This window comes from Melitaea cinxia, chromosome 7, assembly GCF_905220565.1.
Source record: "Melitaea cinxia chromosome 7, ilMelCinx1.1, whole genome shotgun sequence".
NCBI lineage: Eukaryota > Metazoa > Arthropoda > Insecta > Lepidoptera > Nymphalidae > Melitaea > Melitaea cinxia.
This window is the reverse complement of record NC_059400.1, coordinates 17997563-18011745: the sequence shown is the minus strand read 5'-3', so window position 1 is coordinate 18011745 and position 14183 is coordinate 17997563. Positions and strand designations below refer to the sequence as shown.

Here is a 14183-nt window from a genome sequence, read left to right as displayed (position 1 = left end):
TGATAATACCAAGTTAATACACCCTCGAATATTAGTTGCCCAAATAGAAAATTAAACATAATCATTCAATCATCAATCATGAAAATATAATATTAATGTTAATTCTCTGTATTTCTAAAGTTAAAAGAAAATTAAATGGCCTACATGAACGGCTTAATTCAATCGGTTAATTTAAGTATAAATTTCATATTGGGCGTGGATAAACCATGTGACAGCTATAAGTCAATATTTTATAATAGAATAGGATATAGCCTTGGGGAAATAATCTGTTCTGCTTTGGCGCTGTTAGAAAACATTAATCTGAATAAATTAACGGATTACTCTGCTTACAAAAATATTTTTCTGATTTACAATCAGAACAACATAGAGGTTATTAAACAAGCAAGTGTTCTTAAGTTCCTTAATGTTAAACTAAGCCTTTAGAAGCTTGCAAACAACCACGACGTTCTTAAAATTATAACAGGCACTCTTAAAAATGTGACCAGGGTGACCCAGGTTTGTAGGGATTTGATGGTGTTTGAGAAACCAAAATTTCAGTCGTAGTATCCCAAACAAGAGACTGGTTTGTCAAATTTTTCGGAGTTTTGATGAAAATTTAAAGTTTATCAAACAAAATTTCGTTTGGTTAATATGGTCTGCACTGATATCGGTTATTAGGATTGTATTTATAGTAAAGCTTTAGGCAAATTCTGTCTCGTACAAAGTCAGAAAACAGAGCAAGCGCTTTGTCTATAGACTACCAAAATATGGCGTTTGAGAGCGAATATTAATTTTAAGAAAGTATATAATGTAGATTTACAACAGATATACACAGATAGCAAGGCCTATTATTTTGATTAATGTGTTATTAGAGGTTATAATTATTATACAATTACTTTTCCAGAGTAAAGAGCTAAGTGGCGGTGCGTGCACGCGCGCTCCGGATAGCCTTCCTGGCTTGACGCACCACTACCCTCATTGCTTGGATAGGTAGGTTACTCCACTAGTGACCGATTCCTACAAAATGTATCTTGTCTTACTGAGATTAAAAATCATGTTAAATTTATTACGTATTCATGTCAAAATTGAACTTAAATAAGGAAACTAACACGTGGGCAAGTTTTATTGTACTGTAAGATTCGCAAGCCATGAGTATTTAATATATAAACGTTATGCTGGTAGATAAAATGAAAAATAAGCATTTCAGCTCATGAGTTGAAATATTTTTTTTCCGGTTTCAAGCTGACTTTGTTACTTCGTACCTTACACGGAGTTGAAACGTTAAATAAAGTTGTAAAATTATTTACTTTTAAATTTGATATTTATATGGTAATCTTCTTTGGTAAACTTTTAATAAAAATAATATGTATGCTTGATATATTAAATCTTTAAAATCAATCCAACATAAAAAACTTCACATTAATTTCAGATCTCCTCCACAATGCGACATAATGGGTGGTTCGAAGCTAGACGCGGGCGAAGCAAGCGAACCAAGCGAAGCGAGCGAAGCAAGCCCGAGCTCATCCGAGGAGTGGAACTCACCTACAGAACTGAGTTGCTACCGGCGGCTCGGGGAACGCCTGGAGCGCCTCGAGCGCCCGCCGCTTATGAAGAGGCTCGCGCTGGGCTTAAGCGGAGCGCTGCTGCAGGCCTCCGACGACGACGCCACGCCTCTCGTCACTGACACCCCGACCACGTGAGTGAGATCTCAACCATACATTTATCAAACTCACACACATTTATACACATATACCACTCATCTCAGCAGTTCTGCTGCTTCAGTTCTTCCGAGGGCCAAAAAGATAATGACTGTACAATACTGCCACTTTATCTCAAAACGCGTCTTTTGGTTGGCTTCTAAGTTTATAATTGATAAATAAACAGTTATTTTCATCATTATCATACATAAATTGGATCGTAACGAAAAGTTTAGTAATATACATTGTCACTAGTAGGAATTAGAAAAATTTGAAGAGTCGTGACAGGAAATGGTCTTAAAATGCTTTCTATGTTTAGTAAAAAATGCCATTTGTAATCTAAAAGGCTAATTATTAAAAATTTTCGAGTCGAGAGAAAAGAAATTATTATTAAATTTGGGTTGTATGGAAGAAATGGCTAAATAGCCATTGAACTTCACAGTCTGCAACTTGTTTAATGTTTAACATGTAGTTGTGGTGTACAATAAAGTATAAATAAATAAACAAATAAAAATAAACATTTTTGAATATCATATCAAAAATTGACCGCTCTAGCGGGGTTTGAACCCGCGTCTCCGACTGACCGTGTCGGCGCTCTAGCCAATTAAGCTATGGAACAATGTACCCGCTAGATTCGCTACATAGACGGTCAGTCGGAGACGCGGGTTCGAACCCCGCTGGAGCAGTCAATTTTTGATATGATATTCAAAAATGTTTAGAATTCCTAATGTGTTGGTAACACAAAAATAAAATCGTAAATATTAAAATAAAAATAATTTGCTTTCGTTTGCTTCTTCTCTTAGCTTTATTACAATTCCTGACAATTTTCTTGAATCTACAATTGAATTATCTCCTTTTATTTTTAAGTATCGATATTAACATGAACCCAAAACTACCTTTCAGTCCTACAAATGTCCCGTTATGCCTGAACGGCGGGTACATCAACGAGGCCTCGGAGGCGGAGGCGCGCACACGGGAGAGCAACCGCGTGCGTCGCGACCCGCTGCCTCTGGACCAGGAGACCGATTTTAGGAAATGCAATAATATTAGTAATGGGTATGTTCATATTGAGATAATATGAGATAAACTGAGGTAGGGCACAGCAGGAATTTCCTGCTCAAAATATGGAGCAGCCCGACTGGGGTAGTACCTCGACCTTACAGAAGATCACAGCTAAATAATACTGTTTTCAAGCAGTATTGTGTTCCTGTTGGTGAGTAAGGTGACCAGAGCTCCTGGGGGGATTGGGGATTGGGTCGGCAACGCGCTTGCGATGCTTCTGGTGTTGCAGGCGTCTATAAGCTACGGTAATCGCTTACCATCAGGTGAGCCGTACGCTTGTTTGCCGACCTAGTGACATAAAAAAAAAAAAAAAAAAACTTATTTTGTTATTTACAATTGGTTAGGTAACGGGCTGTATTTTTGAAGTTAAACTCCTTTACGCGAGCTTGACTTGGGGAGTAACCTGGTGAATGCATAACGTAAGCGTTCCGAAAAGTATGATTTGGTGAAGCGAGCAAGAGAGAAGGGTATTAGCACATACTTTTTTTTCTCTTCCTCTCATAGCTAGTTACGTTTCGTATATTTAAGACACAGTGCAGGATTATTCTGCAGAAGTTTTACTCCAATCGTGTGGTCTAAAGCACACTCGTTTTTTGGCTAATCTCCAAAATAATATGTATAAATAATGGCGAAAACAATGGCACGAAACGAAGTCTCGTTAGATGATAATCCGAAAAAAAGAATCAGGGGGCTCATAAGCACACAACAAGCATCGAGATATACAAAAATTTGTCATGATAAAGGATGAATACAGATTTTTGAATTGATTTTTGAGTGTGCCACGTTCTTATTTTCTTAATAACTTGGTCGGCAAAAAAGCGTACGACTCACCTAAAGGTAAGCGATTACCGTAGCTTATACCGTTCTACAACACTAGAAACCGCAAACGCGTTGCCGACCTGATCCCCTATTCACCCCCCCCCCCCACAGTAGCTCTAGTCACCTTACTCAACAAGAGGGACACAAAACTGAAAACAGTATTAGTACATGTATTAAGCTTTTCTTTTGTAAGTAGTCGAGGTAACTACCCCAGTCGGGCTGCTCCACAAAAACCAGTTCGAAGAATTTTAAGTTTTTAGAATTTTTGTTTAAAATTCTAATTTATCTCATGTTTTTATGGTCTAGTTAGCATCCCTCCCTTATTTTTACCTTTTTTTTGAGTTTACCCCTTAAGGATTCATTTTCATATAAGACCCCCAGTATGAAAAAAAAATATGAAGACTAAAATCACGAACAGAACGAATGGCCTCGTTACGTTTTTGTCAACGCCGTTTAGCACCATAGCGTTAACTTAACCCTTAATTAGGTGCATGGGGTCACGGCTATTTCAAATTGAAAAATATATATCTTTGAGAGATTTGAGCGCGCCCACGCTCACTGTAGCATATATACCGGCTATTATATTTTCAAAGTGGCTAATGATAGGCAATTATTGGAATGGCTGGGAGGTGTCTGACAATGAGCAAGATGTTGCTAGTTCTGCTTCGGAAGACAAATTAGCAAACGGCAACGCTGTGAATAGTTCCCATGATTCTGGTAGTAAAAGTAAAGAGTTCGCAGATAGTCAAGTTATATCATCTGAATCATCGGTGGCAAAAGTGAAGAAGAAGAAGAAATGTACTTCATTGTGCATATTACATAACATACATCTTTAAAAATAAAATTTGCAAAACAATATTATGCACAAAGCGGTCTTATCGCTAGGTAAGCGATTTCTTCCATTGATGTCGATTGCAATGAACAACTTCGCACTAGTTATAATTTTGGAAGAGAAATAGAAATTTGGCTATATTTTGTCATCTTCTAAAGTTATCTGGCATCAACGCATTTGTCATACACAGATCGAATGCTAATAAGAATATTAGACATACAAGACAGATTTTTTTTAAAATTGGCAGCAGCACTTGTAGAAAGTCATTAGAGGCATTAGTAGCTTTCTGTCCCTACGTCAACAAAAAAAAATGTCTCCGTGAAGCACATGATATGGAAAAGACGGTGCATCAGTCAATATCTAAGCGCGGGCGTTGCTCGTTGTGTCCTAGGAAGAACGACAAAAAAGTGCCAACCAAATGTCATAAGTATTGTAAATGTGTTTCTTATCAACACTTTAGAGTATACTGCGTCGATTGCAGACAAAAATAATCGGCTAATGAGACTGATTTTTTTTTTTAAATAAACGAAGCGACTAAGCCAAAAATTATGTAGTTTTCGGAGTAGTTAGAAGTTTGTCATTTTTTGTTTAAATTTTAAGTCAGAGCTATATTTGTGTTTATGAAAGTTAAAGATAATAAAGTAAATTAATATTTTATATAATACAAACGTTTTTGGGGTCACTCGAGACCCCATGCGACTAATTGGGTGATTTTCTTAATGCGTCTAATTAAGGATTAATGATGGCATTACTTGATTTGTTTATTGACCATTTGATATGGTGTTAATATTATTCTTAGACTAGGAAGCCTTTTGTGTGCTTATTTAGACAGTCGATCTGACGGAGTGAACTCCAGTCGTACGTCGGAGCTGACACACAACACTTATTTTCTCTTAAAATCTGATTTACTATTACTTAAATAATGCGGTACGATGCATGTATATGTAACATAATGGTTTGAAAGACGGAGGTGGTTGTGTAATTACTTAGTTAAGACAATATCTTAGCTATATGATATGCCGTCTCTTTTTGTGAGTGTAGGTGGGTGTATGGCCGTTGCGGATGTTTATGTTTTTCTGATATGTGCAGTGTACTTGTGGTGTATGTTGGTGTCGGTTAAGTGGGTGGTTTAAGTGAGCTATAATTGTGTGAGTGTGTTATTTGTTGAGTGCTGTCAGTGATGTCGCTCCAAGCGAGTGACAATGAGGAGTCACTGAAAATCAGCGTCTCACCATTGTTTGCAATGGTGTGACAAATGCTGAGTGGCTGCCTGTATTGTTCGTAATATCTATGAAACTGTATTTGTACTTTTTTTTGGATATTTTTATTGTGAACAATAAAATATTTTTCTTTCTTCTTTCTTTCTTTCTATAAGGATACTATATCAACTTTTATTATGCAATGGTTTTTTATCTTGAATAAAAAAATCTCTGTGTCTATTGAACTATCGTTTTATATACTTATAATCTGAGTTTAATTAGTCCTGCTAAATCCCAGCAGGCCGAGCACGGGCAGCGGCGCGACATCGTCGTCCGGCGAGTCTTCGTGCTCCGCCAACAACAACAGCGCGCGCCCGCTCGAGCCCGAGCTGCGGCACGCGCCCTGGTTCCAGCAGGGGATACCCAGAGAGGTAAACTTTCATGTTCCATATATGTAGTTCGTAGATCAAGTTGTTATTTATTTACACTTTCGCACACTAATGCACGGTTTTAACAATATGACAAATGATTGGGTATGTTGTTAACTTAGAGGATGTAGTATATGCCCACGATCGTTATGAGGTGTATATGATAACAACTGGGACTGATAGGTTAACGTGCTCTCCGAGGCATGGTGAGGAGATCCACAAGGACAGACATCCAAATCGGAAAGATATATTTGTACAAGTACATGTTTGCATGCAACTCTCATGATAATGTGTTTGGTGACAAACTTAAATAGATTTAAATCTATCATGAATGTCATTTCTCGATAATATTTTAATTTTAATTGTAATCTTAATATCTGATATTGCTAGAATTCTGTCACGTTTTTTGTTGTCTTTTTTTTTGGTTTCAATCATATTTTATTGGCATTTTAATTTTGTATACGAAAATATATATCTAAATTTAGACCCTTAGAGTTGAAATTAGTATGCCTTTTTTATTAATGTACTAATTGCTGTTATTTGTGCTATTATTATGTGAAGACTTAACTGGTGAATGTATGTCACTTAAATTTTATTTTTAATGTATATCAAACTGTATGTCTTCCTAATAAACATAAATAAATAACTAAATAAATAAATACAAATGTCCACCCCGAGCGGGAATCACACACGTACCACTTTTTTTATATCACTAGGTCGGCAAACAAGCGTACGGCTCACCTGATGGTAAAGGATTACCGTAGCTTGTATACGCCTGCAACACCGAAAGCATCGCAAGCACGTTGCCGACCTAATCCCCAATTCCACCCCAGGAGCTCTGGTCACCTTACTAACAGGAACACAATATTGCTTGAAAACAGTATTCACCTTAACACCCAGACATCCATCTTGCGACTCTGTTATGTCAGAACTACGGATTCGCCAAACTGAGGTTTTGAGAGTACTCCGTAACTTGGATGTGAAAAAGGCTAGTGGCCCTGGCGGGATACCAGCAAGAGTACTTAAACACTGTGCTCCTGAGTTGTCTCCTATTCTCACGCACTTGTACCGCCTCTCTCTAAAATCCGCTGAAGTTCCTAAAGCATGGAAGATTGCCAACGTACAACCTGTACCTAAAAAAGGTAGTCGTGCCGACCCGGCTAACTATAGACCTATCGCGATCACCTCCATACTGTGTAAAAGTTTGGAGCGTATACTGAATGATAAGCTCCTAGCATACCTCGAGTTGAATGATCTCCTGTCAGACCAGCAATACGGTTTCCGCCGTAACAGGTCCACGGGGGATCTTTTAGTGTACGCCTCGCACATCTGGGGCGAAGCCTTGGACAAGCACGGAGAGGCGCTAGCTGTCTCACTTGATGTATCGAAGGCATTTGACCGGGTCTGGCATGAGAGCCTATTGAGGAGGCTTTCAGCTTACGGAATACCCCCGAGCTTGTGTGACTGGATATCAGATTTCCTGAGTGGGCGATCATTTCGGGTGGTCTTAGATGGCTCCTCGTCTGACTTGATGGCGGTTAATGCCGGTGTCCCTCAGGGATCAGTTCTCTCTGCAACCCTCTTCTTGATTCACATTAATGACCTCCTCAGGCCCGGTATCATTGGATACGCGGATGACAGAACTGTTACGGAGAGATACATGTCCGGTCCCCGAGCTGGTGGGGCTGTAACTCTTGAGCATAGAGAGGCTCTGGTTGAACGGATGAATTTGGCTTTGAAAGAGGTATCCGATTGGGGTGAGCCAACCTAGTCAAATTTAATGCTTCCAAAACGCAAGCATGTCTTTTCACCGCTAAACGGAGTCCATTCCCATTAGCTCCGACTTTCCGAGGTGTATCTGTACCGATCACCAATAGTATTGATCTTCTAGGCATAAATATTTTGTCTGATATGAACTTCGGACAATGCATAGAATCCAAGGCAAAAATTGCTGGTATGAAACTTGGTATCCTCAATAAAGTCAGGCAGTACTTCACACCGGAACAGCTTCTTACTCTCTACCAAGCACAAGTTCGATCGTGTATGGAGTACTGCAGCCACTTATGGGATGGCTCTGCCAAGTACCAGCTCGCTGCTTTGGATTCTGTGGATCGACGCGCCAGAAGACTCATCGGTGACAAATCGCTGGTTCGCTCTAGACTTCAAAGTCTCGAACATCGGCGCAAGGTTGCCTGTTTGTCGGTATTTTACAGATTATATTTCGGAGAGTGTGCTCTAGAACTATACAATTTGATTCCACCATCACCTTTCTACCACTGAACCGCAAGGCATCGCATGAATCTGCACCGCTATGTGGTTGAAATCCCACGATCTCGCACTAAACGGTTTGCTTCCTCGATCCTAATGCGCACTACAAAAATTTGGAATGCCCTTCCGGCTTTTGTTTTTCCAACGAACTATAACTTTGGTATCTTTAAATCAAGAGTGAATAGGCATCTTCTAGGCAAGCGCGCACCATCTTAGGCTGCATCTTCACTTGCCATCAGGTGAGATCGCAGTCAAGCGTTAGTCGATATAATAAAGAAAAAGAAAAAAAATTGCTGTGATTTTCGGTAAGGTGGAGGTAGTTCCCCAGTTGGGCTGCTGTTATTTGAAAGGAAAAACAGGAAAAGTGAACGAAACGTAAAGTACAAGTGACCCTACAGATCGCGCTGGAGGTGCTGGGCGCGGCGGCGCCGGGCGCGTTCCTGGTGCGCGGCAGCACGACGCAGGCGGGCTGCCTGGCGCTGTCGCTGCGCGTGCCGCGCGCCTTCGCGCCCGCCGGCATCGCGCACTACCTCATCCTGCGCACGCCCAAGGGGTACAAGATCAAGGTAGCCGCCTCGTGGTCTATCGTTCCTGGTGCGCGGCAGTACGACGTGTATTAGTAAATTAACTATATTTGAATTTCGACCAAGTTATAATTTTAAGCGATTGCTGGGATTTTATGTGCTGTGTGGTTACGGTACTAAAAAATTTAGCAACCCCTTCTCTTCCCGTGGGTGTCGTAAGAGGCGATTAAGGGATAACAAGGTTCCACAACCACCTTGGAACTTAAGACGTCGACCGATGGCGGGATAACCATCCAACTGCTGGCTTTGAAATACACAGGCCGAAAACGGGTAGCGGCGTCTTCGGTGCAACAAAGCCAGTACTGCGGTCACCAACCCGCCTGCCCAGCGTGGTAACTATGGGCAAAACACATGAGTTCACGTTATTTTTGGCGTAAACTTGTGGAGGCCTATGTCCAGCAGTGGACTGTATAGGCTGTAATGATGAATAGTTTGAATATACGGAGCCCACGACCACCCGCAGGGCTTCACGAAGGAGTTCAGCTCGCTGTCGGCGCTGGTGACGCACCACAGCGTGATGCCGGAGCTGCTGCCCGTGCCGCTGCGCCTGCCGCGCGCGCCGCGCCCGCGCCGCGAGCCCGAGCCGCTCGAGCGCCGCGCGCCCGCCGCGCCGCCCGCCGCCTTCCGCCCGCAGCTTGACGTCTGAGTACCCCACACTACCCTGCACTGCACTGCTACCACCTCGCCGCGCCGCCCCCGCCCGCCCTCCGCCCGCAGCTCGACGTCTGAGCGCTCCGTACTGGACGCGACACACTATACTGCTACCACCTGCCCGCCCCCGCCCGCCCTCCGCCCGCAGCTCGACGTCTGAGCGCTCCGTACTGGACGCGACACACTGTACTGCTACCACCTCGCCGCCCCCGCCCGCCCTCCGCCCGCAGCTCGACGTCTGAGCGCTCCGTACTGGACCGCGGCGCACTAGCACTGCTACCACCACGCCGCCCCCGCCCGCCCTCCGCCCGCAGCTCGACGTCTGAATCGCACTGCAGCTACCATCTACATACCCCCGCAGTCCTCCGCCCGCAGCTCGACGTCTGAGCGCTCCGTACTGGCTGGCGTCCATACACACTGTACTGCTACCACCTCTCCGCGTCTCCCGCCGCCCTCAGCCCACAGCTCGACGTCTGAGTCGCACTGCAGCTACCGTCTACATCACCCCGCAGTCCCCAGAGACAGACTACAGCTCGATGTCTCAGTATCCCCGCAGCACAGTGACCTACAGCGCAAACGAGCAGCATCAAAAGTTACAGTACAACTGAGAACACGGTGAACTTAAACGTGAATAACACGGTGAACTTAAATATGGGTTTTGGACTTTATACGTTTGCTTACTTTATTTCATTTTAGCGCTTGGTGTTATAGCGACCGTAGAAATCCATCGTGATGGCTTGGAATATAGACACTAATTGTATGTTATATGATAACGCTGTTACTGTTTGCATACATTTGCAAACATGTGCATTACAAATAAACCGAAGACTATGTGCTGTTTATTTCAGCACAGCACAGACTAACACATCTCATGTAAAGAGAAACAACTGTTTAAAATGCGAAAAATTCATGTAAAAAAAATTGAAATTTCTAAACTACGAATCGACAGTGCTTTTTGTTGTCTATATTTAGTGTATCACGTCGATTCTACTTAGTCTGTGTCTCGCCACGTTGTGTATTAAACAATATTAGTAGTCAGTGGAAAACATTTTCATTAATATCTTAAAACGTTTATATTCAAAATACCTATAAAGTCATATTTCAAAGTAAAATATTGAATATTGTCTATTGTCTTTTGAGTCCAAATATATTGAGGAGAAATTAATAACATCTGCAATAAATGACATGTTATTGTTCATGGCAACGATGGCCAAGATACATTATAAAGAAAAATTCAGTCAGATGTCGTATGACGACTCGATGTGGCATATCAAGATGTTGTAAGAACTGAGACATTTCTCGGATTGTTTTACGGAATATACATGTAATATTTCCGTTACAATATAAGAGGAACTACAAAGTGAATATTACCAAGCTAAGTGACAAGTTTAATACATTGTAATTTAACTGAGAGTTACTTGCAATATAATAGAGAATAAGGATAATAATTAGGTTAGTAAAAATTTTGTAATCGCGATGAAAATGTTGCTTGAAACTTATATAAGTGAAACCGGTTTTGGACATTATTTTCGATACAAGACACTTACTGACTCTGTCTCTTTCCTACTCATATAATTAAAAGAGAGACAATGAAATTTAGGTTTATATATCAAAACTTGAATGGTATTTTAGTAGAAGCGAATGAAAATGCTCTATCCCTTTTTAATTCTTAGTCGTGGATTTAGAAAGAGTATATCTAATCAGTTTGTCTCCTTCTTATACATAGAGTCGAAAAGAGATGCAGTTATCGAGAAATTAGTGTCCAGAATTAGTTGAAATGTTGATTATTGTACGTTTAAAAATGTATATCATTCGAAGATATGTCAAAATTAGTCGTTGCGAAGTCACTAAATTATTGTGCGTTGTCTAGTTACTGTTCGCTAAGATAGTTTTTATAATAAACTAATGTGATAAATATTTACTTAGGGTGTGTAAAAATATTGTACAATAAATATAAATGTGTATATGGACTTGTATGTATAGCGTTTTGTGTCATAATTTATAGTTTAAATGTAGGAATTGTGCAAGACTACGATTATTTTGTGCGTTTATTATTATTTTAGGTATGTCTAGTCGTAACAAACTTTTTGCATTTTAAATCGAAATTTTGGCAAAGGGAAGAATATTAATTTTAATTGTCACCCTGTACTCTCGAGTTAAGAACACTATCAGAATGAGTCTAATTACGTGAAACGAAATAAAAAAAATGGAAACCTTGACGGACATATCTAAAAAAAGATACATGTCCGATACATAATACTTACAGCCAATCTACACCTGAAGTTAAATGAATGAAAAAGCAATAACATGAAGCAAATTTTGTTTTCTATTCTCTGAAATAACTCCACGAGTACATAAAACGCATAAATCTGCAAACTTACAGTCGAATCAATAAAGTTAATATAAGAGGGTAGATGAATATTTTTACCCAAAATTAATTATACTGAAGTGTGACACTGAATTTTAGTTAAAATGTTATTAAAAATATCTTATGTGATGTTTGGTGCATTTAACGACTATAAAATTGTTGGAAATAAGAAAATTATATTGTGAAACCAGATGTATTCGATAAAAAAAGTGTTATGAAAACTTTATGCCTTTAAGAAGTCTCGAACTTCAAAAAAAAAAAAAATGAAATTGACAACACAATTGTAGCCAACTTCAATCTTTATGATTCATTTCGTTTATTAAACAATTTTCTAAGGGGAAATTTGCACTCAAAAAGAGTCCTAAAAAAACGAATAGTTTTTGAATATAAGAACAGCTTTTAGAGATCTTCAATAATCACATCTATTTTGTATTGCTTGATTAAGCTTTTTTTTTTGTTGGACGTTTGTTAAAGGCTAATATTGTGATGTCATCAAAGCATACACTGCCTTATGAATTATGTGTTTGTAAATGATGTTATGTACATTGTAGACCTTGCAGACTAGAGACCTTTTATCGACATGCTCTAAAGGTATCAATGAGTTTTCGTCTCTTAAAGGTTTATCTCATGTATAAATGTAATCGTCTTGCCATTCAATTATATATCTGTTTCTGCTTAAAATTATATATCTACTGATTCCCAATATTTATCATTTGCCCATCTGCTTAACTATTTACAGGTAAGCTTCTCGGTCGATATAACGTTTGGTCTGCGAAGGTTATCAGAGTTAGCCACTTGATGTTTTTAAATTCGTATAGTATTCAGGCTTACTTTTTTTAATTATCTAGTGCCATTAAATAGGCTATTCACGGTAGGACCATTTTTATCAAACCTTAGACATATAGATAATGGATGTCTTGCAGTGAATAGCCTTTGGTAGTGATTAACAATGTCCGAAGATCTTTAGCTGTTTAAAAAATCTAAAGTACTGACGGACTAAAATTATATTCTGCAGAGATAATCCGAAATAAAAATTCTAGCTAGAAAATAAGAAGAAAACAAGCAAAAGAAGAAGCTAAACTTTATTTGTTTTTAGTGGTTATATATCAAATATAGTATTGTATCCACTAAATAGTGATAAGTATTGACCAATATGTACGCAATTCATAAAAACAATATTGTTAAATTATTTGTGTAATATAGCCTGCATATGTAAAATTAGTCCGTATTTACACTTGCAAATATGGATTTGAGAAATTTCTAAACGCTTAAATTTGTCACATACATATGTCAATGTCAATGTCAAGATGTTTATAGGAATAAAGCACTTATATTTGAAAGGCTTGAGCCCTGAAATTCAATTGCAATTACATTCAGTTACAATTAATCCAGTTGTAATAAAATATCTTGTAGCTTATATAAAAACTTGGACATTGTTAAATCAAAAAAAAATCAAATACCCTAATTTGACTTGTAAACGAAATTCTCACTTGTATACAATTTCCATTAATTTATTAATTAATCAATAAAACGATTATTATTAAAATATTTGTTTAATTAATCTCACATTTAACTGGGGTAGGGTACCCGAATAGGGTAGCACCTCGACCTTACAGAAGATCACAGCTAAATAATACTGTTTTCAAGCAGTGTTATGTCCCTGTGGTAGTAAGGTGACCAGAGCTCTTGGGGGGAATAGGGGATAGGGCCGGCAACGCGCTTGCGATGCTATTAGTGTTGCAGACGTCTATAAGCTATGGTAATCACTTACTATCAGGTGAGCCGTACGCTAACGTACGTAAAAAATATCCGTTACTGTTTTTCTAATATTATTTTTCAAAATATCTGAAATTACTGTTATGCTTTGTAAAGACAAAAATTTTACTTTTCAAACTATTGCAACCGGTTGCCTCTTTGTTTAGACATCTAAAGGTCTTACGTTGTGTCTTACCCCTTAGTCAAAATATGTTTTTATGTTATGTTGACCAGAATGTCAAACAATTTTAGAGGTCAACCAACAGATAAGCAATTATTTACCGTAGTTTTTGGAAGTCTCCAACACAAAGATAAAAAGAAAATTTATGAAGTGTTTTTCCAACTATTGTTAGGAAAAATTACGTTCTGAATAAGCTGGTAGCTTAGGATTACGAGTAGGTATCTTTATACAAATGTCTCTAGACCCAAAGTCATGAAATCAAATTGTCTTGCACCACACATTTATCATTAAATTGATACATTTTTTTATTATTCTTTGTAGTTTTATTGTATGTACTAAAATATCTAACTACAGTTTAAA

General features: G+C 39.0%; 1 protein-coding gene across 1 annotated transcript in view; it reads left to right on the top strand.

Annotated features, from left to right (window-relative positions):
• The window catches only part of LOC123654932, a 138056-nt gene extending 128542 nt beyond the window's left edge, over positions 1-9514 (top strand). Inside the window, exons 6-13 of the mRNA XM_045590789.1 lie at positions 884-969; positions 1409-1675; positions 2580-2732; positions 2807-2822; positions 3514-3521; positions 5887-6019; positions 8683-8850; positions 9332-9514. Coding sequence (XP_045446745.1) covers positions 884-969; positions 1409-1675; positions 2580-2732; positions 2807-2822; positions 3514-3521; positions 5887-6019; positions 8683-8850; positions 9332-9514 — 1014 coding nt within the window. The remainder of the gene's footprint in view (positions 1-883; positions 970-1408; positions 1676-2579; positions 2733-2806; positions 2823-3513; positions 3522-5886; positions 6020-8682; positions 8851-9331) is intronic.
• The last annotated feature ends 4669 nt before the right edge of the window (positions 9515-14183 follow it).